At 44.0% G+C, this 27,124-nt stretch overlaps 1 protein-coding gene across 1 annotated transcript in view; it reads left to right on the plus strand.

Annotated features, from left to right (window-relative positions):
• FAF1 (Fas associated factor 1) overlaps positions 1–27,124 on the plus strand; it is a 264,708-nt gene that overhangs the window by 209,518 nt on the left and 28,066 nt on the right. Inside the window, exons 16-17 of the mRNA XM_073643500.1 lie at positions 7,468–7,548; positions 7,637–7,714. Of these exons, the coding sequence (XP_073499601.1) occupies positions 7,468–7,548; positions 7,637–7,714 (159 nt within the window). The remainder of the gene's footprint in view (positions 1–7,467; positions 7,549–7,636; positions 7,715–27,124) is intronic.

Consider the following 27,124-nt stretch of genomic DNA (forward strand, 5'->3'; position numbering starts at 1 on the left):
GCAGGGCTCTGGCAGTGCTCCTTCTCTTCCTCCTTGCACAAAGGCGGAGGTAGCGGTCCTGCTGCTGGGTTGTTGCCCTCCTACGGCCCCCTCCATGTCTCCTGGTGTACTGGCCTGTGTCCTGGTAGCGTCTCCAGCCTCTGGACATTACGCTGACAGACACAGCAAACCTTCTTGCCACAGCTCGTATTGACGTGCCATCCTGGAGGAGATCCCACAGGAGACCATCCGCAACCTCATCAGGAGCATACCCAGGCATTGTAGGGAGGTCATACAGGCACATGGCGGCCACACACAATACTGAGCCTCATTTTTACTTTTTTTAAGGACATTACATCAAAATTGGATCAGCCTGTAGTGTGTTTTTCCACTTTAATGTTGGGGGTGACTCCAAATCCAGGCCTCCATTGGTTAATAAATTTGATTTCCATTGATGATTTTTGTGTGATTTTGTTGTCCGCACATTCAACTTTGCACAGAACAAAGTATTCAATGAGAATATTTCATTCATTCAGATCTAGGATGTGTTATTTGAGTGTTCCCTTTATTTTTTCGAGCAGTGTATATATAATGTATGTAATATATATGCATATGTATGAGTGTGTATGTGTGTATATATATATATACAGTACAGACCAAAAGTTTGGACACACCTTCTCATTTAAAGATTTTTCTGTATTTTCATGACTATGAAAATTGTACATTCACACTGAAGGCATCAAAACTATGAATTAACACATGTGGAATTATATACTTAACAAAAAAGTGTGAAACAACTGAAAATATGTCTTATATTCTAGGTTCTTCAAAGTAGCCACCTTTTGCTTTGATGACTGCTTTGCACACTCTTGGCATTCTGTTGATGAGCTTCAAGAAGTAGTCACCGGAAATGGTCTTCCAACAATCTTGAAGGAGTTCCCAGAGATGCTTAGCACTTGTTGGCCCTTTTGCCTTCACTCTGCGGTCCAGCTCACCCCAAACCATCTCGATTGGGTTCAGGTCTGGTGACTGTGGAGGCCAGGTCTTCTGGCGTAGCACCCCATCACTCTCCTCCTTGGTCAAACAGCCCTTACACAGCCTGGAGGTGTGTTTGGGGTCATTGTCCTGTTGAAAAATAAATGATGGTCCAACTAAACGCAAACCAGATGGAATAGCATGCCGCTGCAAGATGCTGTGGTAGCCATGCTGGTTCAGTATGCCTTCAATTTTGAATAAATCCCCAACAGTATCACCAGCAAAGCACCCCCACACCATCACACCTCCTCCTCCTCCATGCTTCACGGTGGGAACCAGGCATGTAGAGTCCATCCGTTCACCTTTTCTGCGCCGCACAAAGACACGGTGGTTGGAACCAAAGATCTCAAATTTGGACTCATCAGACCAAAGCTCAGATTTCCATTGGTCTAATGTCCATTCCTTGTGTTCTTTAGCCCAAACAAGTCTCTTCTGCTTGTTGCCTCTCCAGCATGGCTACCACAGCATCTTGCAGCAGCATGCTATTCCATCCGGTTTGCGTTTAGTTGGACCAGCATTTATTTTTCAACAGGACAATGACCCCAAACACACCTCTAGGCTGTGTAAGGGCTATTTGACCAAGAAGGAGAGTGATGGTGTGCTACACCAGATGACCTGGCCTCCACAGTCACCAAACCTGAACCCAATCGAGATGGTTTGGGGTGAGCTGGACCGCAGAGTGAAGGCAAAAGGGCCAACAAGTGCTAAGCATCTCTGGGAACTCCTTCAAGATTGTTGGAAGACCATTTCCGGTGACTACCTCTTGAAGCTCATCAAGAGAATGCCAAGAGTGTGCAAAGCAGTCATCAAAGCAAAAGGTGGCTACTTTGAAGAGCCTAGAATATAAGACATATTTTCAGTTGTTTCACACTTTTTTGTTAAGTACAGTCATGGCCAAAAGTATTGAGAATGAGACAAATAGTAATTTTTCCAAAGTTTACTGCTTCATTTTTTGTAATGGCAATTTGCATATACTCCTGAATGTCAAAGAGTGATCAGCTTAACAGCAATTACTGTACTTGCAAAGTCAATATTTGCCCAGAAAATGAACTTTAACCCCCAAAACACATTTCAACATCATTGCAGTCCTGCCTTAAAAGGAGCAGCTAACATCGTTTTAGTGATTGATCCATTAACACAGGTGTGGGTGTTGATGAGGACAGGGCTGGCGATCAATCAGTCATGATTAAATAAGAATGACATCACTGGACTCTTTAAAAGGAGGCTGGTTCTTGGTATCATTGTTTCTCTTCAGTTAACCATGGTTATCTCTAAAGAAACACGTGCAGCCATCATTGCACTGCACAAAAATGGCCTAACAGGGAAGAGTATCGCAGCTACAAAGATTGCACCTCAGTCAACAATCTATCGCATCATCAAGAACTTCAAGGAGAGAGCTTCCATTGTTGTCAAAAAGGCTCCAGGGCGCCCAAGAAAGACCAGCAAGCGCCAGGACCGTATCTTAAAACTGGTTCAACTGCGGGATCGGACTACCAGCAGTGCCGAGCTTGCTCAGGAATGGCAGCAGGCGGCTGTGAGTGCTTCTGCATGCACTGTGAGGCGGAGACTCTTTGAGCAAGGGCTGGTTTCAAGGAGGGCAGCAAAGAAGCCACTTCTCTCCAGAAAAAACATCAGGGACCGACTGATATTCTGCAAAAGGTACCGGGAGTGGACTACTGAGGACTGGGGCAAAGTCATTTTCTCTGATGAATCCCCTTTTCGATTGTTTGGGACATCTGGAAAACAGCTTATTCGGAGAAGAAGAGGTGAGCGCTACCACCAGTCTTGTCTCATGCCAACTGTAAAGCATCCTGAAACCATTCATGTGTGGGGTTGCTTCTCAGCCAAGGGAATCGGCTCTCTCGCAGTCTTGCCTAAAAACACAGCCATGAATAAAGAATGGTACCAGAATGTCCTCCAAGAGCAACTTCTCCCAACCGTCCAAGAGCAGTTTGGCGCCCAACAATGCCTTTTCCAGCATGATGGAGCACCTTGCCATAAAGCAAAGGTGATAACTAAATGGCTAATGGAACAAAACATAGAGATTTTGGGTCCATGGCCTGGAAACTCCCCAGATCTTAATCCCATTGAGAACTTGTGGTCAATCATCAAGAGACGGGTGGACAAACAAAAACCAACAAATTCTGGCAAAATGCAAGCATTGATTATGCGAGAATGGACTGCTATCAGTCAGGATTTGGTCCAAAAGTTGATTGAGAGCATGCCAGGGAGAATTACAGAGGTCTTGAAGAAGAAGGGGCAACACTGCAAATATTGACTTGCTGCATTAACTCATTCTAACTGTCAATATAACCTATTGGTACTCATAATATGATTGCAATTATATTTCTGTATGTGATATAAACATCAGACAAACACTAATAAAAACCAGAGGCCAGCAGATCATGTGAAAATATAATTTTGGTGTCATTCTCAAAACTTTTGGCCATGACTGTATATAATTCCACATGTGTTAATTCATAGTTTTGATGCCTTCAGTGTGAATGTACAATTTTCATAGTCATGAAAATACAGAAAAATCTTTAAATGAGAAGGTGTGTCCAAACTTTTGGTCTGTACTGTGTGTGTGTGTGTGTGTGTATATATATATATATTATTTATGTATACATATATGTATTATTTATATATTCATAACATAATAAATTATATATATATATATATAATTAAAATATGTATAACATTTTTTTTTTTTTGAGTGAATCGAATTTTTAATTATCGGCTACGGTGCTGAATAGTTACATGGGCAATGTGTGAGGTGCGAAATTACTTTTGTATTTTTTATTTAAAAACGCAGCTATTATTGCTCATTATTTTCCTGCTTTTTTTTCTCAGTCTCTGCATGTCGTTCCCCCATTTTTTACCTAACAGCAGCCGTCTCTGTAGGTCGTATTCACAATATATTCACATGATCTCATTAAACCTGATCTCGAACTGTTGAACGTATCTGAAACCCATCGGAGAAGTATACAGTGTATATATCTCTCACTCTGGTTTAGTCATTACGCTCTCCACCCTTCTCAGATTAATTCTGAGGTTTGGAGCCGGACCCCGCAGTGAGAGTCATGTAGCAGTTCCGCTGCCGTGCGGGGGAGCCACAGATTCCACGTTTAATTAAATGGAAGAAAACCACAGGACCTTTGTTACTGTCAACTCCCAGCAAGGAGTAAGCTGGAGCTGGCAGTGACAACTGTACCAATACACACTTATGTGACACTGGTGACTAATACCTAATTGTGGTGTTACATAAAACACTGGAAGCTGCGTCCCTCCAACGTCAATCGCATCCCGTGAGATAATGTGGAATTCTAGATCTTTGTAAGAGTCTGAACTTTTCTTATGATATATATATATATATATATATATATATATATATATATATATATATATATATATAAAGATTGAAGTTTTGCTGCTTCTTTTGATTGCATGCAGGCTGCAGCAGTGATGTAACATTAATGGCGCTGCAGATAAGAATCACTCAGCTTAGTGGCTTGTGCTGTTTACCACTTAGCCAGCAATTGGTTGCAGTGCTGTTAATGTAACATCAAAACTCCTTTGGTGATTACTAACAGGAAGCAGCAGCGACATCACATCAACAGCGCTGCAGCCAACTACCGAGCTTACTGCCATCTACCACTTATCCCAGTAACTGGCTGCAGCACTGTTGATGTAACATCATCTCTGCTTTTGTATTTATGTACAAGATGCAGCAGTGATGTCACATCAATGGCACTGCAGTCCATCACTGAGCTTCACCACTCGTGCCATCTACCACTTAGCCCAGTGATTGGCTGCAGTGCTGTTGACATGACATCACCACTGCACCCTTTGCACAATAACGAGAGCAGTAACAGAACAGCAACTCTTGGCGGGGTGAATACTAAGTGATTTTTTTTTTTAATATGACCTTGATGGACTGTTGCATCAAAATAAAGTTGAAAGGGGAAAATCCTTTAAAAAGTGGTTTTAGTGAGTCCTGTAGGGACAATGTCAGAAAACGTCATACCCAGAGCATGCTGCATTTTGAAGGAGAGCCACTGACCGAAATATATCCACAAAGAAAACTCATTGTATGTCGTTTTGTTCATATTTTACTATAGACTTTAATTGAAAATCTAGTCACAGTATACCGTTGTATAAAAAAATAAATAACAAAACCGCAGCAAAATGAAGTATGTAAAATAAATATATAAAAATAACATTAAATGTATTCTGCATAAAGGAAGATATTATTTTTACACATTGTAAATTAAAAATAAGTACTGACCAATGGAAGTTAGTTTCATTAGGCAGAACAATTATCGGACATGTGTTATAATTTTTCTGAGTTGGTAGTTCACTAGTAAGAATTAAATACAAGCTTAGATGGCTTAATAAAACAAGAAAAAATGAAATCGTTTGGCTATAAAATCCCGATCTGAACCTTTAAAGGGGTTCTCTGGTTTTAGAAAGCCTCTGTCCCTGGGTTGTGGTTAGTTAAAAAAAAAATATGCTTCACTCACCCTCTCTGGGTCCAGCGCTGAGATTCCATTGTTGCTCCCAGTTTCTGGTAGGGTATGTGCACACGTTGAGTTATTTGGATGCAGACATTTGTGCACCATTTTGGCATCTCTTGGCAGGAAAAACGCAGCAGCAAAAACACACGTTCTCAATGTGTGTTTTGCATGCGTTTTTGGACACCAATGAATGCTACTGAGATAGATAATACATACAAGACATACAGACATATAATTGCACAACCCAACGACATATTATAAAATTGCACCATATGGAGCTTATTTGGACAGCTTTTTATGATTAAATAAATTAATGAAAAAAACGACGTGGGGTCCCCCCATTTTTTTTTGTAACTAGCAAAGGTAAAGCAAACAGCTGGGAGATGATATTAACAGTCTTGGAAGGTCCCTGGTTATTGGGTCCTTCCCAGCCTAAAAATACCAACCCTGACAGCGCTACAGCCAATCACAGAGCTCAGCGGCTCTGCCTGAGTAGATGGCAAGAGCCGTTTACCTCACTGGTTGGCTGCAGCCGCTTAGCTCAATGGTTGGCTGCAGCCGCTTAGCTCACTGGTTGGCTGCAGCCGCTTAGCTCACTGGTTGGCTGCTGCTGCTTAGCTCACTGGTTGGCTGCAGCCGCTTAGCTCACTGGTTGGCTGCAGCCGCTTAGCTCACTGGTTGGCTGCAGCCGCTTAGCTCACTGGTTGGCTGCAGCCGCTTAGCTCACTGGTTGGCTGCAGCCGCTTAGCTCACTGGTTGGCTGCAGCCGCTTAGCTCACTGGTTGGCTGCAGCCGCTTAGCTCACTGGTTGGCTGCAGCCGCTTAGCTCACTGGTTGGCTGCAGCCGCTTAGCTCACTGGTTGGCTGCAGCCGCTTAGCTCACTGGTTGGCTGCAGCCGCTTAGCTCACTGGTTGGCTGCAGCCGCTTAGCTCACTGGTTGGCTGCAGCCGCTTAGCTCACTGGTTGGCTGCTGCCGCTTAGCTCACTGGTTGGCTGCAGCCGCTTAGCTCACTGGTTGGCTGCAGCCGCTTAGCTCACTGGTTGGCTGCAGCCGCTTAGCTCACTGGTTGGCTGCAGCCGCTTAGCTCACTGGTTGGCTGCAGCCGCTTAGCTCACTGGTTGGCTGCAGCCGCTTAGCTCACTGGTTGGCTGCAGCCGCTTAGCTCACTGGTTGGCTGCAGCCGCTTAGCTCACTGGTTGGCTGCAGCCGCTTAGCTCACTGGTTGGCTGCAGCCGCTTAGCTCACTGGTTGGCTGCAGCCGCTTAGCTCACTGGTTGGCTGCAGCCGCTTAGCTCACTGGTTGGCTGCTGCTGCTTAGCTCACTGGTTGGCTGCTGCTGCTTAGCTCACTGGTTGGCTGCAGCCGCTTAGCTCACTGGTTGGCTGCAGCCGCTTAGCTCACTGGTTGGCTGCAGCCGCTTAGCTCACTGGTTGGCTGCAGCCGCTTAGCTCACTGGTTGGCTGCAGCCGCTTAGCTCACTGGTTGGCTGCAGCCGCTTAGCTCACTGGTTGGCTGCAGCCGCTTAGCTCACTGGTTGGCTGCAGCCGCTTAGCTCACTGGTTGGCTGCAGCCGCTTAGCTCACTGGTTGGCTGCAGCCGCTTAGCTCACTGGTTGGCTGCAGCCGCTTAGCTCACTGGTTGGCTGCAGCCGCTTAGCTCACTGGTTGGCTGCAGCCGCTTAGCTCACTGGTTGGCTGCAGCCGCTTAGCTCACTGGTTGGCTGCAGCTCTGTTTTGAAGAAAAAGGATGTTGTGTATTTTTTACATGGAGCATTGGCTTGAAGGGATGTTCTCATCCAATAGACACAGGTCACACCTGTCTTGAGAACTGCGGCCTTTTTCCTTTTTATAAGCCGCCTTATATCCCGACGGTTGTATAAGTGGATGTTGACATCTTCAGGTTGTTGTCTTCACTTCATATTATTTTTCTCCCAGGATGAGCGAGAAGCTAGAGAAAATGTAAAGCGGGAGCAAGATGAAGCGTATCGTCTGTCTCTAGAAGCGGACCGAGCCAAGGTGGGAGCCCCACATCCACGTATGGGCAGCGCTGACATTGAGATTATAGATGTGTGGAATAAACTGATATTTCTTCTTCTTGTCACAGAGGGAAGCTCAGGAGAGAGAAATGGCTGAACAGTCCCGGCTGGAACAGATAAAGAAAGAGCAGGAGCAGGAAAGAGAGGTAACATACTGTTCTTTAAAGGGATTGCTGCAAAAAATGCTCCACACCTGGCCATGATGTGTGTCTGGTATTGGAGCTTTGCTGTAATGAAGTGAAAGATGCTGAGATGCAATACCACACACCACCTGTGGACAGATGTGGCGCTGTTTTAGAAAAAGAGGCAACAATGTTTTGTTTTGTTTTTTTTCTGGGCAAGCACTGAAATTGGCCAATAAATTCTGCTAGTTTGTAATAAGGTGATTGACAAAAAGGGGTTTACTTTCTGTGCCTGAAACAGCGCTACCTTTGTCCATAGGCCATGTCTGGTACTGCAGCTTTGCTCTATTCTTTTGAATGTTGATGAGCGGCAATACGAGATACAGTTCATTAAAGGGGTTGTCCAGGCTTGGGGTTCAAATCTGCAGTCACTCTATGTGACTGGAGACTTGTGAATCCCCACAGCATGCAGTGTATGTGCTATCAGGATTCTCTGGTGCTGGGAGCGGGCGGTGATGTGACCACAATTAGGCAATTTACATACTTTCAGCCACATTCTGACTAGACGTGCCCAGCCTCACTCAATTCACTTGTATTGAGCAAGGTCTCTCATGTCTAGTCTGCATGTGACCACATGTATGCAAATTACATACTTACAGTCACATGACCACCCTGCACTGGCACAGGAGAATCCTGTCAGCACGCAAACTGTGCGTTGTTGAGGATTCATAAGACTGCAGACTTGAACCCCAAGCCTGGACTACCCCTTTAACTCTTTAGTGCAAATGGAAGTAACTGTATTCCCATGTACAGAAAAATGAAAATGTTACGCGATTTGGAAAATGCAACAAAAACGTATTTTCCAAACTGAAACAATGGCAGAAAGAAAAACAATGGTGGAATTACATTTTTTTCCCCACATGGAATATTTTTCCAATTATTTAGTACACTATATGGTAAAATAAATGGATATTGTTTAAAATTATAACTCGTCCTGCAAAAAAGACAAGTTTCCCCCTATACGGCTTTAAAAAAAACACAAAAAAAAACAGTGTTGGTAAAGCACATTTTGGACATTTTTTGGTGATTCTGATTTTAATATTTTGGCATTTTTAAGGATATTTAATTTAAATATAATATCATATATTTGTAATTACTTTGTTTTTGCCCATTTGCTTTAAAGAGGATTTATCACCAGGTCAGATGTGGCCAGATTTGCTCTTTTTAGTTCCTCTGAGTGTTTCACTTATTTTTTATCAACAGATATGAGCCTTTTAATTTTGTGCCACTACGTTTATTTTTATGGTCTTTACAAGGGGGCGTGGCTCACAGGATCCTCATGGGCGTGTCTGTAGACTTCTCTGCCTGATTACCCTATGAGCCACACCCCTGGGGAACGACTATAAAAAAATTCGCACCGAGTATTAAGGCTCATATTTCTGGGACCATATGGTGGATTTAAAAAAAAAACGAAATATTCAAGGGAGCAGTGGTAATAAGATAAGCGCAAAAACTAGACACTTAGGTCTTCTTTAAAACTTATGAGCTTGTCTTAACCTAGCCGGCACCACTGGATAGCCATGAGGGACTTTTAGGTCCTAAGTTACCAGTATAGTAGCCTCGTCCCGGCTGATTGCATGTAGGAATTTGTCAGAGAGCCCCCCTTTATAGAGGTTGCCTAGGAATTTAAAAAAATGGGCGCAAAGCAGAAAATACATAAAATATCAAAATGATAATGACTCACCTGGCATGCGGCTATATCAGCCGATCACTGGTCCTGTAGCATGGTCGGCACCTTTCACATCACCACTGATGGTATCATACATTTTGCACTTGTGAGCTTTCATTTATTGGGGTGATCAGCCCGACACAGCGACTCTCTCCTTGATGCTCGAGTGGGCTACAGGCAGAGAGTGTGCCACGTTGTAGAAGGCACGATGGAAAGTAATGGATGTGAAGCCTGGTGGCTTCTTTCAATAATATTGCTGATGGCTCATCATGGAGATATACGCTCTTCTGCTACATCAGAAAACTTAGCTCTGCGACATCTTTCAAAGAAACCAAACAAAACTTTTTTTTTTTTCTTTTCTTTTTTGTCGCATTCAAAGTTTTGATCAATTGTAAATATAACTGAGTTTTATAAAAGCGCCAGACACGAGTGGATCCCAGTGCGGCTCTGACGCGCGCTCTCCCATTGTATACATGTATTTTCCTCCTTTGTGACTCTGTGCATCTGAAGCAATAGTTCCCTAGTAAAACAAACAGGTATTCTTTCCCCGGCCATTCATTCTGTTACCGTACCTTTTCATTCTCGAAGCCACTGCACAATGGCTGTTTGGAAACTATATTTTCCTACAAAAAAATAGGGTTTTTTACAGAGCGCGGCCAGCGCTCTGTTCTTTCTAATACAGTGTGCAGCAATGGAAATAATAGATATTTGCTTTGTAAAACAAAAGCCATTTTTTAACAATGCTGTTTATTAGAGAATGCTGCAGTTGAAGTTCAGGGATTACACATAATCTATTGTTGTCGGGCCGTGTTTGCTTACATAGAGGGGTTTTTGTTCAGCGCATATATTTGTAATGTGGCTATTGATCTATTCACATGACGCCGCCTCCTCTTTTCTTTCGAGCCCCCGAGTCGGTTGTTCAGATGCAGCAGTTATATCATCTAATTGTTTTTTTTTTTTCTTTCTTTTGCCTCTAAGTTGGTCCATTGCCTAGGTATAGTCATTGTGAGTCTCCGTCCTGTGACGACGACTTCGGAGGAACTGGTTACATTGGGGAAATAGGAATTCTTTGCACAAAGGCAAGGGACTCTAATGAGCTACTGTTTATCCTTCTGCGAAATAATTGAGCGGGTGCAGTAAATAAAATGGCATCTGTTATTGCAGCCGGCAGGAAAATGTCAAAACAACAGAAAGAAACAGGTGCTTTAATAACAATGGAAGCGGCAAGTGAAAGGAGCGCGGATTATAGATTAAACATGAAATGTAAAAATCGGGAGAACTCTCAGCGGCATAGTCCTAGTATTCTCCCTCGCCACCTCTCAAGGCTGCAGACAACATTACAGACTCGTTTTAGAAGACATTGCCCTGTGTATTATATATTTTATTGTTTTTTATCCGGGAAAAAAAAATGAACTGGAGTATAAGTTGATATCCATGCAAAATAGGTGCATGTTCATACTGGCCATTAAACAAAAACAAAATGAACATATACCCTGCTGTAAGTAAGTAAAAAGCAATAGAGCATATAAATAACATCGGGTACTTAGTAAACAGCGTTTTTGATTTAAAAAAAAGTGTAAAAGCCATCCCACCAGCGTCAAGGTGACCCAAATCGGGATAGTTCTAACCTCTAATATTGAAACCTTACTGTGAAGACACTGGTTCTTCCGTGGGCGTAACCTTACTCAGACAACACAGGATGAAGGTAAAACAGTGTGGCAATAAACAGAACAGTCCCAGCAAATACCCAAGATGGTACAACATTGCACAGTCCAACCCTTCTGCTGGCCCGCCTAGGATAGAACAGCTGCGACTTTGGGACTTCCAGGGCCAACTACCTCAACCAGTGCTCACCTGCTTTTGGCGGGCCCCCACAGAGAAGAGATAGCGGCAAGCTTAGGAAGCTGACAGTCCCTCGAGGTACAAGGCCAATAGACCCGAGGGTCCCACCCTGGCCTCGCCGAGAGTTTCCATGGGGCCAGAAGACTGGCTCTTCCCAATCTGGCTTCTCCAAATGTTTTCATGGGTTCCAAGCGACCGTAGGGTCCCACCGGGCAACCCAAAACAACACATCCATGGGGCCAGGTGACTTCATCGTCCCAACCTGGTCTCCCCAAATGTATCCATGGGCTATCTGATGGTCAATGGAGCAGATCCGTATCTTTCCAGTCAGGGCTCTATACCCTTAGGCGGGAATCGTGTAGAATCCAAATCTGTGTCTCTTTGGTTAAAGCCAAGCTTCCAAGCTGATGGTCTGAAGAGTCTGATCTTTTTTTTCCTTGGAAAGTCTCTTTCAATTCTCTTTGCAGCAGGATAGAAAACCCTTTTTTATATTTACATATGTGGCTAATGTCATCAGTCACAGGTCAGAGGTAAAGGTGCAGGGCTCACTCAGGTTTCATTGTTTGAGCTAATCAATTTATATAGTTGGTATAGCAGGGGGCTCTTTAAATCAACATTCAGCTGGCTTAGTATAATATGCAATTAGCATTGTATCAAACATCATTGTTTCACAACCAAGAGAAGACAACAATCAGGGTTATACAAATACTGGTCTGTCCTTTTTTTTTAAAATCAAATTTTTTTTATTGTTAAAACTTTTTTTGTAACACAACAGCGAAACAAATAAAACAACCCAACCAAAGAAGGGACCCAGTCCCTATTCTGTCCCTCCCCCTACAACACATTGCCCTTTCAAACAAAACATTTTGAGTTAAATGTTCCACAGTTCTGTCCACAGCAAATTAACAATCTTACAGTAAGAATAGTCACAATTATATTAAGGGGTATCTAACTCTTGCTTTGGAGCAGTTGTATACGTGCCTAAAGCAGTCCAATGTAGGATTTTGCACCCGTCAAGTAATCTATACACCAATCATAGCAGACCAAGTCGAAATCTATGCAGTTCTCTGGATGCTAGGCTGGAGCCGTCAATCCATGGAGCTCATATTTTTTCAAATTTAGAGATGGCCTTCCTTTTCAGATATATACTTTTTTCCAGATTTAATAACCAATTAATCTTATTTATAAATTCTGTCATCGTGGGCGCCTGCTCTGATAACCAATGTTGGGCTATTAGTTTCCTGGCCATGTATAACATGCGTGCCACCGCTATTTTGCCATGTTCGTCAGTGCTCAGATCTTCTATATATCCCAGTATACATAATAATGGTGAGGGATCTGAATCGACGGAGTATGTTCTATCAATGATCGCTATTACATCCCTCCAGAAGTTTTCCAGAGCAGGGCAGGTCCACATCCACATCATATGAAGCATGTTAGCCGGGGATGTTTTACATCTAGCACATAGGGAGTCTGGTCGAAGCCCTATATCGTGGAGAAATTGGGGTGTTCTATATGACTGGTGCAGCACCTGTAAGTGGGAGAATCTATGGGACTCACTTAGAGATAACTGGGGAACTCTTTCCAGTTTTTCAGACCACAGCCCCTCTTCAATAGGGCCTATCATGCCCTCCCATTTTTCTTTTGATCTTATGGGGTGTTTTGCTAATACCAGGTCCAGCAGACCCCTATAAAGCAATGAGATTACCCCCCCCCCAGAATTATGTGAGCTAGCCATTCTCTGTATTATAGCATTTTGATGAACTCCATTATTTAGGACAAGACCCTCTGCCTGATATGCATGTCGTAACTGAAGGTACTTATAAAATTCGGTGTTGGGCAGTCCATATTCATTTTGTATCTGTGAAAACTCCTTGAGTGAATCTCTCGCTAAAACATGAGTGAATCTTTCTAGTGCTTTTAGACTCCAATTTTTAAACCCTTCCAATTTATATAGGTTAGGGAGCCATGGCGTTTCCCACAGTGATGTAAATTGTGAGATCCCTTGTATCCCCTGTAATTTCCTCACTGCCCACCAAAGTTTGTGTATTAACAGCGTAGTTGGGGTTCTACAAGAGGGTGTCTTAAATTTGTGAGCCTCCAATGCTCCATAGAGTCTGAGTGATTTAAAATGTGATTGGAGTAGAAGACATTGAGCCCCCCCTCCAGGGTCGTCCCACCCATGAATGTGCTGGAGCTGAGCTTCCATATAATAAACCCACGGATTAGGTACAGCAAGGCCACCCATTGTTTTATCTCTTTGCAAAGTTTCCAGTTTAATTCTTGAAGATTGTTTTCCCCAGATTAAGCCCCTGAACATGCTGTTTACTTTAAGGAAATAACTCTGGGGAAGCCATATTGGAGAATTATGCAATACATATAGCAATTGTGGCATCCAGATCATCTTGATTAAGTTAGTGCGGCCCACCACTGACAGTGGCAATTTAGACCACGTGTCCAGTTTACATTTGAATCTGGCCAGTATTGGGTTGAGGTTTAGTTTATCATAGTCAGTGACTTTAGATGTTACATTAATACCCAAATATTTAAATTCACTGACCACTTGTAAGCCCGAGTCAGTATAGTGAGGTGCATTGATGTTCCCATTATCTATTGGAAGCAGTACCGACTTAGTCCAATTAATCACCAAACCGGAAAATTTTCCAAACTTCTCGATTGTCTCCATAGCTACAGATAATGTTTTGGAGGCTTCCGCTAAAAATAGTAGTGCATCGTCAGCATAAAGCGCAATTTTCTCCTCTATATTCCCTCTGCGAAATCCCATTATGCCAGGGTGCATCCTGATAGCCGCAGCTAGTGGTTCAATGGCCAGTGCGAACAGTAAAGGGGACAGCGGGCAGCCCTGCCGGGTGCCCCTCCTCAGTTCAAAGGCTGAAGTAAGACGCCCATTTACCCTTAATCGTGCCAATGGCCTCTCATATAGTAGCTTGATCCATGAAATAAATCCAGCGCCCATACCAAATTTCTCCAAAACTACCCATAGATATTCCCATTCAACAGAGTCAAATGCTTTAGTTGGTGTCTAGCGAGCAAATAACCCTGTCTCCTGCATTATCCACTGGCAGCTGAAGATTAAGAAGTAGTCTATGGATATTAACGGCTGTAGACCTAGCTGGCATAAAGCCCGATTGATCACTATGTATAACATTAGATATTATGTTATTTAACCTGGAGGCCAGAACTTTTGCTATAATTTTAATGTCTGTAGGTAGCAGGGATATAGGCCTATAGGATTCGGGAAGCAATGGATCCTTACCCGGTTTGGGTATCACTACGATAACTGCTTCTCTCATTGAGAGGGGCAGAATGCCTTCCCTGGCTGCCTCCTGGAAGGTGCACAGCAATTGAGGTAGTAATATATCCCCAAATTTCTTGTATATTTCCATAGGGAACCCATCCAACCCTGGTGATTTATTATTGGCCATTGAAGCTGTGGCCATTTGTAACTCCTCTAATTGCAGGGGACTATTTAAGTATTTTTTATCTGCTTCAGAGATAGCTGGAAGATCAATCCCCTCCAAATAAGTCAGGATTTGTTCTCTGCTAAACCCTGTTTTGGTTCTGTATAAGTCCTGATAAAATTCTCTGAAAGTATTTGATATTTGATCTGGCTGATTAACCATTGCACCTTCCTTAATTTTTAAAGTGCCTATAAAGGATGTCCCTATTTGAGCCCTTGCAATCATAGCCAGTAAATGCCCTGCCTTTTCCCCTTCTTCATAAAAATGTGTTTGGGAGAATAGTCGCTTATTCTTGGCCTTCTCCCTAATGTGTGTGGAGTATGCCTCCTGCGCCTCTTTCCAGGTCATTAGGTCCTCCTCTGTACCTGATTGGACAAATTTATTTTCTGTGAGTCTAACCCTGTCTTGCAAGAATTCACCAAATTGGTTAGTTTTAGTCTTGGATCTATTGATAGCTTGTATCAGGACCCCCCTCAGACAGGCCTTCATAGCGTCCCATAGTGAGTTCTGCATCACAGAGACGTTATTTTCTATAAAATAGTTTTGAAGAGTTGATGTAATCAAATTTATGTCTATGATTTGCAACCAAAAGGGATTCATGGACCATCTAGTAAGGGTAGCTTCCAATCTGGGCAAAAGACATAGGCTCATCATCAGGGGTGAGTGGTCCGACAGTACTCTAGGTAAATATTCCACCCTTTCCACTAAAGGGAGGATGTGTTCTGTTCCCAGTACTAAATCTATGCGGGAGAGGGTGCTATGTGATTTAGAGTAGCAGGAGAATTGTTGTGTTTTGGGATATTTAAGACGCCATATATCAGTCAAGGATAACTCTGATAGGAGCTCACCAAAGTTAATTATGGGGGTAGCCTCTGTAGCTGTGTCTGATCTGAATCTATCCCAGTATGGGTGTACAATATTGTTAAAATCTCCCATGCATAGCTCAGGGACCCCCGGTACTTTGTCTATGAGTGACGCAATTTCCTTCATAATGATATTATTATAGGGAGGGGGAATGTAGACTGCCACTAGTAATAATTCTTTGGTGAATATTCTACAATGAATCCCAATGAATCTGCCCTCCTCATTCACCTTAGCGGATATCAATTCAAAAGGGATAGATCTATGTACTAAAATACTGACGCCCCTCGAGTAACTTGAAAAGGTAGAATGAAAACTATGGCTGATCCATGAACGCTTCAGGGCCGCTATATTACTTTTTTCTAGATGCGTTTCCTGCAGACATACCGCTGCTGGTGAATTTCCCCGTATATATTCCATGACAGCCGTCCTCTTTAAGGGGTCTCCCAACCCTCTCACGTTCCAAGAAAGGAATTTTACTTGGTTAGCCATTAGGATATAACGCATAGGGGATGGACAGGATACGTATGACAAGCGTTAACATAACTCCGGTTCCCAAATACAAGGTCATGATAATACCCCCTTTTCCATACACGATCACTGTAATCATGATCACATTTTTTGCTTATATTTTTTTTTCCCTATTTTCCTCCTCTAAAACCTAGGTGTTTCTTAGGGTCTGAAAAATACGTTAAGTGATACAGGTAGACTTTATTCCCCCATCTGATCTGGATGAATTCGGCCTTTTTCACTTAGTTCCACTGGAGCGCTGCTTCAACTCTATTATTCAACTTGCTCCATTTTTAGCCAGGACATGTAAATGTGAATTTTTATAAGTGGATGTGGGTGGTACATGCTGTGGTCACCCTGTAGCCTTTTCTCTGGCTCTACACACACTATATATAGACAGGAAACCCCTTTATATAGATTGTCCCACTTTCTATTATGACCATTTGATAAATGAGCTCTTGGGGTCTCTACACTGCTGAGCAGAGGCGCTGCCTAGCAACCAGCCTCGGGGGGCGTCTCAGAACACAGCACGCTGAGCTGCCAATCCCAAGATGGCCGTTCCCATAACTGTCATTATCTTATTTCGTAACACAAGTAATTCTTCCAAAGGTAATTTATTTCATGTTAATTTATATCTACTGTCTCCTTACTGTAATATACCATAATATGTGTGGAGGTGATAGGTCCTCTTTAAATTAAAAAAAAACTGAACTGGAGTATAAGTTAGTATGCATACAAAATAGGAGCATGTTCACACTGGCCATTAAACAGACAAAACCTAAGACCGAAACAAAATGAACATATGTACTGCTATAAGTAAAAGCAATAGTACATTTAAATAACATAGAGTACTTAGTAAATGCATTATGGGTGTCCATATTCAGGAGCCGGTCCTGCTCGGCCCTTATTCACATTGTTGTCACTTTGACACATGGTAAGGTTTTAATAATAGAGGTTAGGAACATCCCGATTTGGGTCACCTTGACGCTGGTGCGATGGCGTTTACACTTTTTTTTAAATCAAAAACAGTGTTTACCAAGTGCCCTATGTTATTTATATGCACTATTGCTTTTCCTTATTTACTTACAGCAGGGCATATGTTCATTTTGTTCTTATTTTAGGTTTTGTTATTTTATAGCTAGTTAGCAACTCCTATATCAGCACAGCATCTATCCTGGACTTATCTCCTCTTCATGCAATTTTCTGATTTTTTTACAGCCTGTTATCTCTGCCCTCCCAGAGACTGTAGATCCATTCTCCTTTCTCCTCACTTAAGATCTGTGCATAACCACCTCCCAGCTATTATATCTAAGGTCAGGTGCAGACCGGTCCGATTATGTTAATCACAGTCTGATCAGAGTGGGATCCAATTTTCTCGGAGGTGGAGAAAAAAAAAAAGTTTCTCCACCTTCTCCATTTGGTCAGTCCATGAAAATTGGACAACACTCGGATGAATATATTCTACATGTCATAAAATGATGCCTGATTTCAAGACTTAATCTGAGTGCAGTACAGAGGCCGATGTTGGTCACAATGGCTGAGTTTCCGGCTGTGCACCATAAAGAACAGGTGGGCCGACACTTCAGTGAGCGATGTGGTAAGGTCAGTGTACAGGCAGTCATGGGTTATTAACTCGATTGGTTCTGTAGGTTTGTTCGTATGCAAGTTGGAACAGGTACAAGACCAGCAAATGGTTAATTAAAAAAACAATCCTCTCCCCAGCGCTCATCTTTCTGGCCGCCCTGTTGCTCACTGTTCGCCATCAGGTCCTCCGCTTTCCACCCTCGCACGCCACATCTCCATCTCTTCACTATTTTACTACCTCCTACTACTTTTGGCTGCGCCCGGACCTCATAGGACACGTCAAAGGGTCGCGGTGCACATCTTGGTTGTCACGATCTTACAACGCACATTGACCCTCCAAGACCTGGATGAGGCTGCATGTCCCGTCCTATAGTAGAGAATATGCCGGAAATGCGGCTCACGACAGCGGAAAGAAGAGGAACAGTCAGCAGGCGGTAGACTGACCGCAGTGGTGCGCTATGAGGTTATTGATGTATACTTTTTTTTTTTTCAAACAACTTATGTTTGTAATTTTGAGTTGTTCTTAAGTTGCATATTCGTAACTCGGAAACAGCCTGTAAATCACATGTCTACATCTCTGAAAAGACTAGTATGTGAAGACTTGGCAAGATACATTATGAACCGTTACATGCAATGGCAACTTGGAATATGCTGCTCCATTGCTTAATCTAATATATATAATCGTCTTATCCCGTCTGTCTGTCTGTTCAGGAAATCCCGCGTCGCTGATTGGTCCGGCCGCGACCAATCAGCGACGCTCCCCGGTCCTCACTAATACAATTCGCTGATTGGTCGCGGGCGCCGGCCACGACCAATCAGCGATATTGGCGCCAAATTTAAACACCACTCTGCTGATTGCGCCCGGTGTACCGCATACATATTCTAGAAAACCCGATGCGTTTGAATCGGGCCACTATCTAGTATTAGTATAGTTATTAGTTTCATCAAGTTTATTCTGGTCCTGGGTTGTAACTTTGTTTATATCCATTTTTCATTGTATTTGTGTGGTCTACATTTTTTTTATTTCATACATATACCAGCGTTTATAATGTTAAAAACTTTTTTTTTTTGCATTTTTTCTGCTAAGGCGAACAGACTGTTCATTAACCTAATTTTACTCAGCTTCTTTTTTTTTCTTTTTACCACAAGGGAATTTGAGAAATGAAAGATGCTGTATTGAATTTTCAACAATTCTTTCCTAGCAAAGTATATAGACAAATTAAAAATAGCGTACAATTTCATGAGTGCATTATATTTTCATTAGTAATAGCGCCCCCGACTGATTCTCCTGTGGCTGCAGTGTTGGTCCACCTTCAGTGATGGACGCACGTGCTCAGTAGCTTTCTTCCCTTTCATGTCGTGTAGTGCTCAGACGGCAAAGAGACCAATTCATGATGATGATACTGATGATGATAATACTGATGATGGTGATACTGATGATGGTGATACTGATGATGGTGATACTGATGATGGTGATACTGATGATGGTGATACTGATGATGATGATACTGATGATGGTGATACTGATGATGGTGATACTGATGATGGTGATACTGATGATGGTGATACTGATGATGGTGATACTGATGATGGTGATACTGATGATGGTGATACTGATGATGGTGATACGGATGATGGTGATACGGATGATGGTGATACGGATGATGGTGATACGGATGATGGTGATACGGATGATGGTGATACGGATGATGGTGATACGGATGATGGTGATACGGATGATGATGATACTGATGATGATACTGATGATGATGATGATGATACTGGAGGTGAAGCAGGGACAAAAAAGAAATGTGTAAGCATATAGGCAGATACATTGATCCTCGCTATGTATTTGTGGGATCACTGAGGCTGTAAGGGACTATTTTCTCTGTAGGTCAGGGGAAAAAGACATGGAAATTCTCCTGGTCACGTGGTACCGGCTGCTGCCCTCCCACAGGAAGTGAAGAGGCCACAATTGGAGAGGTGGGGGTAAAAAAGCTGAAATGGGTTACAATTATCCTGGGGAGTTTTTTTTTGTTATTGTTTTTGTTATTGATCTGGTTAAAATAATAAGGTCCATTACTCCAGAGATTTGTTGTTTTTCCAATTCATGGGCTACAGTTTTTTAATACGGTAGTAATCAGCCACCTATAGAAGTGTATACACCCCACCGTACCCCTGTATGTCTCCATCAGATGTCTTGTTACATAACATACACTACTTGGCCAAAAGTATTGGGACACATCTCTAAATCCGTAAAAAAAGGTTTTTCATTCATGAATTTGAGTGCGGCCCTATTATAGGAGCCACAGTTTAACAAGTTCATTCACTACATTTCTTACCTCCTAAAGGCCCCGTCACACTTAGCGATGCTGCAACGATCCAGACAACGATACGACCTGTCAGGGATCGTTGCTGCGTCGCTATGTGGTCGCTGGTGAGCTGTCAAACAGGCAGGCTCACCAACGATCAGGGGAGCAGCGACATCGTGGAAAGAATCTTTCCATGATGTCCTGCTCCTGGTTGCCAGCCTGCTGAAGCAGGAGCAGGCTGGTAACCATGATAAACAGCGCGTTACTAGGGCACACGCGCTCCTAGTAACCCGCTGTTTATCATGGTTACCACTCTGCTACAGTGAGCGGGAGGTCGCTCACCGTAGCAGAGTGGTAACCTTGATAAACAGCGGGTTACTAGGTGCGCATGTGCCCCTAGTAACCCGCTGATCGCTGCTCCCGCTGGTCACACGCGGCGATGTGTGCTGACCAGCGGGAGGGCAACGACCAAAAAAAGATCCAGGACATTCTACAGCGATCAGCGACCTCACAGCAGGGGCCTGATCGCTGCAAAGTGTCACACATAGCGACATCGCTGGTGAGGTCGCTGTTGCGTCACCAAAACCGTGACACAGCAGCGATCTCGCTATGTGAGACGGAGGCTTAAATCTTCCCCCATCACCTGTGAGTGATATTATTGAGAAGGGGAAGGAACCGCAGCAACTCAGCCACGAAGTGGTGGAGGAGGGGTAATGCTATGGTCTTGTTTTTATCAGGTCATTAGGTTTCTGCTGCTCCTTTTAAGGGGGCGGGGAGCAGTGAAACAAAATTTTAATCCTTCAGCATTGAAGACATTGTGGACTATTGTGGCTTGCAGTCTTGCTCTTTGGGGAAGGCCGTTTTCCGTTCCCCATGACTGTGCCCAGTGCACAAAGTCCATACAGTCATGGTTTGGGGAGTTTGGCGGGAAGAACATGACCGGCCGCACAGTCCGGACCTCAGCCTCGTCCAACACCTTAGGGATGAGCTAGAACGGAGATTGAGATCCTGGCCTCTCCCCAACATCAGGGTCTGACATCAAAAATGCTCTTCTGGATGAAGGGGCCAAAATTCCTACAAACGCCTCCAAAATCTTGTAGAAAACCTTCCCAGAAGAGCGGGAGCTGTTATTAATATGGAGTTAGTCCCTTCACAGATATGTCCATGACCTGGAGCTGTAATGTGGAGGAGGCCCAATTCTTTTGTGGAGGACACCTACTGTAGAACAGAACAGTGAGAGCAGAAGACTTGTGTAGAAGCAAGAAAATAAATATCCTGAGCAGAGTGCAGTCCACCATCTCCTGGTAGAAGTAAGGGGCAGTTGTCTCTCATTAGAGAAGGGATAAAAGTGATTAACTTCCCAAGAACAAGACAACACTTGTTTCTTTGTTGACAAACGAGCCCAGAAAACATTCAAGGTGTTACATGGAGGAGATGTAATGCCAGTTATAGGAGGATCAGGTTTAACTCTTTGTATGATTGTTTTGTCACCTATTCATCTTCAAAAACCAGGAGCATGACCCTGGTGAAGCCCAGCTTGTTAAGTAATTACACTTCTACTCTGAAGCCTCGTTAACCTTTACGTCCTGACAATTGAATCAGGTGTCCTCTCGGGCAGGGCTATCTGATCTAATTGGAATTTGTAAAAAGGAGGATTTCTTTTAATTAGCCGCACTGCACACTGTCATTAAGTGGTGGGAAATAAACAGATTTGTCACCTGGCACTCTGATGACAGTGACAACATTGTCTCAGGATCTTTGACACCTGTCCTTAAATCTTTTGAAATAGTGGTTAAAGGGGGAAACAAAGATCTAATCCAGGGTTATCTGCCCGCACGCTCTTGTTTTTCTGCCATTAATTGATCACTTGGTTGGATTATGTTTAGTTGAGCTGTTTATTGTAACTGTGAATAGGCGGCAGAGGTAAGGACTGGAATGGGATTTATCAAGAACTAATAAACCTAAACGCTGAGTATCCTTCATATAGAAGTTTCACCAAACACAGTGACACTCTGATGACCTTCCCCTATGGGAAAATATAGGTAAAGGATAATTACTTTTACAAGTCTCCACAGCAGAAAATGAGTAAAGGTCAAACTAATCAGAAATTTTGGAATAGTTTCAGACTTCTCGGTGGTCTGAAGTGGTGGATGAGTTTATGGCTGCTTACCTGGTGGGTTTCACTAGTGGATGAGTTAATACTAGTTCATCTGGGTGGTGGTCCTGGGTAGTAGAAGAGTTAATGTCGGATTCCCTGGGGGTCTAAGGTTGTGGATGAGTTTACGCCAATCACATTTTGGGGTTGCATAGTGGATCATTCTATGGAAGTTTACCTCGTAGTTTAGGGTTGTGGTTAGTTTATGCCAGATTTTCTGGTGGTCTATGGTACTGGATACGTTAATGCAACTGTACCTGGTTGTCTAGGGTAGTGGATGAGTCTTTGCCATTTTTCCCGGTGTTTTTGATTAGTGGAGGGGTTAAAACCAGTTTACCTGGTGGTCTAGGGTAGTAGATGAGTTTATGGCAGTTTCTATGGTGAAACCTAAGATCGAAGCAAAATGAACATATACCCTGCTATAAGTATGTAAAAAGCTGTAGTGAATATAAATAAATAGGGTACTTTGTAAACATTGTTTTTGATTAAAGAAAAGCATAAAAGCCAGCGCCAAGGTATACTCAGTCAGGGTGGTCCTAATCTCTAGTATTGAAACCTTACCTTGTGTCAAAAATGACCTCAATGTGAATGAGGGCCGAGCAGGACCAAGGCCTAACTATGGACACCCAGCAGTGGTACGATTGCTTTTTACTTATATCAGGGTTAATGTTCATTTTGTTTCTATCTTAGGTTTTGTCTGTTTCATGGCCAGTGTGAACATGCTCCTACACGTTGTATGTATACCAGCTTGTACTCCAGTTCATTTCTTTCCGTTTCTGTGGTTGTCTAAGGTAGTGGATAACTTGATGTAAGTTTCCTCTGTGGAGGGGATGAGTACATGCCAGCCCACCGGGATTCCGGGTTGCGGATGAGTTTATGCCTTTATACCTAATGGTGTAGGGAAGTAAATGCTTTTCCCTGGTGGTCTAGGGTAGTGGACAACAATTATATCCATTGATTTACTTGATGAGTGAAGTGTCCTGACATTCTTCCTGCCCTCTCCTGCTTTTCATGAGTACTTTGCTGAATGTTGAAGGAAATAGACAGGGGAAGCTGGTGCTGAGAGCCCTCTTGATATTGGGCTATGAAACATGCATGGTTTTCCTTGCTAAAAGTGTGTAATATTATCGGAAAAATGCCGTTCCCAAACCTCTTTGGGATTGGGTTGAGATTCAAGCAATGGGTTTAATTTAAACACCATCCACAAAATTTATGGAATTGATGGGGTCCCAGACTATTGAATAGTGTTGAGCCACCCTCGTAGTGTTCGGGTTCGGTTCGTCGAACACCTTAGAACACCGTCGAACACCGTTAAAACCAATGGCAGGCAAACAAAAACACATAGAAACACATAGAAAACACCTTCAAAGGTGTCCAAAAGCTGACAAACTGCTCAGAAGACGCTCTCTTTAAAAAAGCCGTCTGGCAATTCAGCAGCGGCATACACCGGTACCCGACAATTTAGACAAGAAGGAATAGAGCATCACACATAGATTAGATAGATAGAAACATGTCAGTCACACATATAAGAAGCACAGTGACAGTGTTGGTTACTGTACTTGTCATTTAGTGTAAAGGATTTATTAAAAAAAATATAATAGTGTTTTCATGCACCGTCTCTTTAAAAAAGCCGGCCGGCAATTCAACAGCGGTACCCGACAATTTATAACAGAAAGAATAGAGCTTCACACATAGATAGATATAAACATGCCAATCACATATATAATAAGTACAGTGATAGTGTTGGTTACTGTACTTGTCATTTAGTGTAAAGGATTTATTTAAAAAAATAATAGTGTTTTCATGCACTGTCTCTTTAAAAAAGCCGGCCGGCAATTCAGCATCTGTACCCGACAATTTAGAACAGAAAGATAGAGCATCACACATAGATTAGATAGATAGAAACATGTCAGTCACATATATAAGAAGTACAGTGATAGTGTTGCTTACTGTACTTGTCATTTAGTGTTAAAATAAAGGATTTATTAAAAAAAAAATTGGCGTGGGGTTCCCCGTAATTTTAGGCTCTAGCGGAGGTTAAGCAGACGGCTGGGGCAGATGTTTGAAGCCTGGGAAGGGGGTAATACTCATGGAGCTTCCTAGGCTACTAATATCAGCCCCCAGCTGAATACCTAGCCTTTACTAGCTATATAAATGGGGGACCCCCCAAAAAAAATGACGTGGGGTCCCCCCTTTTTTAATAGCTAGCAAAGGCTAGGCAGACAGCTGGGGGCTGATATTAATAGCCCAGGAAGGGTACCATGAATATTGGCCCCCTCCCAGGCTAGAAACACCAGCCGTCAGCCGCCCCAGAAATGGCGCATCCATAGGATGCGCCAATTGTGGCACTTAGCCTCGCTCTTCCACGCTGCCCTGATGCGGTGGCAGGGGGTAATAGGGCTGGGGTTGATGTCAGCTTATAATGCCAGCTGACATCAAGCCCAGGTTAGTAATGGAGAGGCGTCTATAAGACACCCCCATTACTAACCCCATAGTCAAAGTTAAAAAAAAAAAACACAAACACCCAGAATAAAGTCCTTTAATTGAAATAAACACACAATTCTTTATTGTTCTAAATTAAACCATACTTACCATCACGCCCATTCCAGCTGAAGCCAACGATCTCCTGCAATAAAAGAAAAATAATAAAGCAACCTCATCCTTACCTTTCCATGGTTCCCACGATGGCTCCAGCTCTGCTACATCGAGATGACAGGCTGGACCGCAGCAGAACGCTGCCATCCAGCCTGTCATCCCGCAGACACTGAGAAGTGCAGGCATGCTTGCGCTCCTCAGTGTCTCTCTGTGACGGCATAAAGATGAGCCGAGTTCATGTCCAATGAACTCGGCGCATCTCATGTACGTCACTGACAGCGTGGGAGAATTCTCCTGCACTCAGCGCTTCAGCGTGAGAATTCTCCCACGCTGTCAGTGACGTGCATGAGGTGAGCTCATGTCCAATGAACTCAGCTCACCTCATGTACGTCACTGACAGCGTGGGAGAATTCTCATGCTGAAGCGCTGAGTGCAGGAGAATTTTCCCACGCTGTCAGTGACGTGCATGAGGCTGATATTTAAATTTGGCGCACAAATCGGTGATTGGTCGCGGGCAGCGTCCGCGACCAATCAGCACGGTAGTGTTTAACTTTGGCGGCAAGATCAGTGATTGGTCGCGCGCCAAGACCGCGACCAATCACCGATTTGGGCGCCACATTTAAATATCGGCCGCGACCAATCAGCACAGCGTTGTTTAAATGTGGATCCAAGATCGGTGATTGGTCGCGGCCTATATTTAAATTTGGCGCACAAATCTGTGATTGGTCGCGGGCAGCGTCCGCGACCAATCAGCACAGTAGTGTTTAACTTTGGCGGCAAGATCAGTGATTGGTCGCGGTCAAGACGGCGACCAATCACCGATTTGTGCGGCACATTTAAATAGCGGCCGCGACCAATTGGATGTCAGCGCCGCTCCCCGGTCCTCCCTTGACACCCTAGCCACTGATGTCCCCACAGTATCCACATGGTGTTATAAAGGTCCGGACATTTGTGTTAAAAATCGCTGATTGGTCGCTGGCGCTGCCCGCGACCAATCACCGATTTGGGCGCCAAATTTAAATATCCTCCGCGACCAATCACCCATCTTGGCTCCACATTTAAACACCGCTGTACTGATTGGTCGCGGACGCTATTTAAATGTGGCACAGCACAGCGGTGTTTAAATGTGGAGCCAAGATTGGTGATTGGTTGCGGCCGATATTTAAATTTGGCGCCCAAATCGGTGATTGGTCGCGGGCAGCGCCAGCGACCAATCAGCGATTTTTAACACAAATGTCCGGATCTTTGTAACACCATGCGGATACTGTGGGGACATCAGCGGCTAGGGTGTCAAGGGAGGACCGGGGAGTGGCGCTGCGGGTCGAGATACTTCTGCTGCGAGCAGTCGCTCATCTCCCGGCTTCTCGCAACGGAAGTATCCGACCAGGCAGCGGCGCTCCCCGGTCCTCACCAATATTATTAGCTGATTGGTCGCGCTCTCCGCACGCGACCAATCAGTGATCTTGGCGCTAAAGTTAAACACCGCTCTGCTGATTGGTCGCGGACGCTGCCCGCGACCAATCACCGATTTGGGCGCCACATTTAAATAGCGGCCGCGACCAATCAGCGAGCTTGGCGCCAAATTTAAACAACGCTCTGCTGATTGGTCGCGGACGCCAGACGCGTCCAATCAGTGAGATTGGCGCCAAATTTAAACAACGCTCTGCTGATTGGTCGCGGTCGCCGTCCGCGACCAATCAGTAGTATTGGCGCCAAATTTAAACCCTGCTCGGCTGATTGGTCACGGTTGCCGGCCGCGACCAATCAGCAGTATTGGCGCCAAATTTAAACCCCGCTCTGCTGATTGGTCGCAATCGCCGGCCGCGACCAATCAGCATTATTGGCGCCAAATTTAAACCCCGCTCTGCTGATTAGTCGCGGCCGGCATCGCGACCAATCAACATTGTTGGCGCCAAATTTAAACACCGCTCTGCTGAATGGTCGAGGTCGTGACCAATCACCATTATTGGCGCCAAATTTAAACACCGCTCTGCTGATTGGTCGCGGCCGGCGATTGCGACCAATCAGCATTATTGGCGCCAAATTTAAACCCCGCTCTGCTGATTGGTCGCGATGCCGGCCGCGACTAATCAACATTGTTGCCGCCAAATTTAAACACCGCTCTGCTGAATGGTCGAGGTCGTGACCAATCACCATTATTGGCGCCAAATTTAAACACCGCTTTGCTGATTGGTCGCGACCACAACCTATCAGCATTATTGGCGCAAAATTTAAACCCTGCTCTGCTGATTAGTCGCGACCGCCGGCCGTGACCAATCAGTGATATAGTTGCCAAATTTCAACACCGCTTTGCTGATTGGTCGCGGTTGCTGGCCGCGACCAGTCAGCGATTTTGGCGCCAAA

The sequence above is a fragment of the Phyllobates terribilis genome, unplaced genomic scaffold (genome assembly GCF_046119375.1).
Source record: "Phyllobates terribilis strain yellow unplaced genomic scaffold, ASM4611937v1 Scaffold_8__6_contigs__length_399053987, whole genome shotgun sequence".
In the NCBI taxonomy this organism is placed as follows: domain Eukaryota; kingdom Metazoa; phylum Chordata; class Amphibia; order Anura; family Dendrobatidae; genus Phyllobates; species Phyllobates terribilis.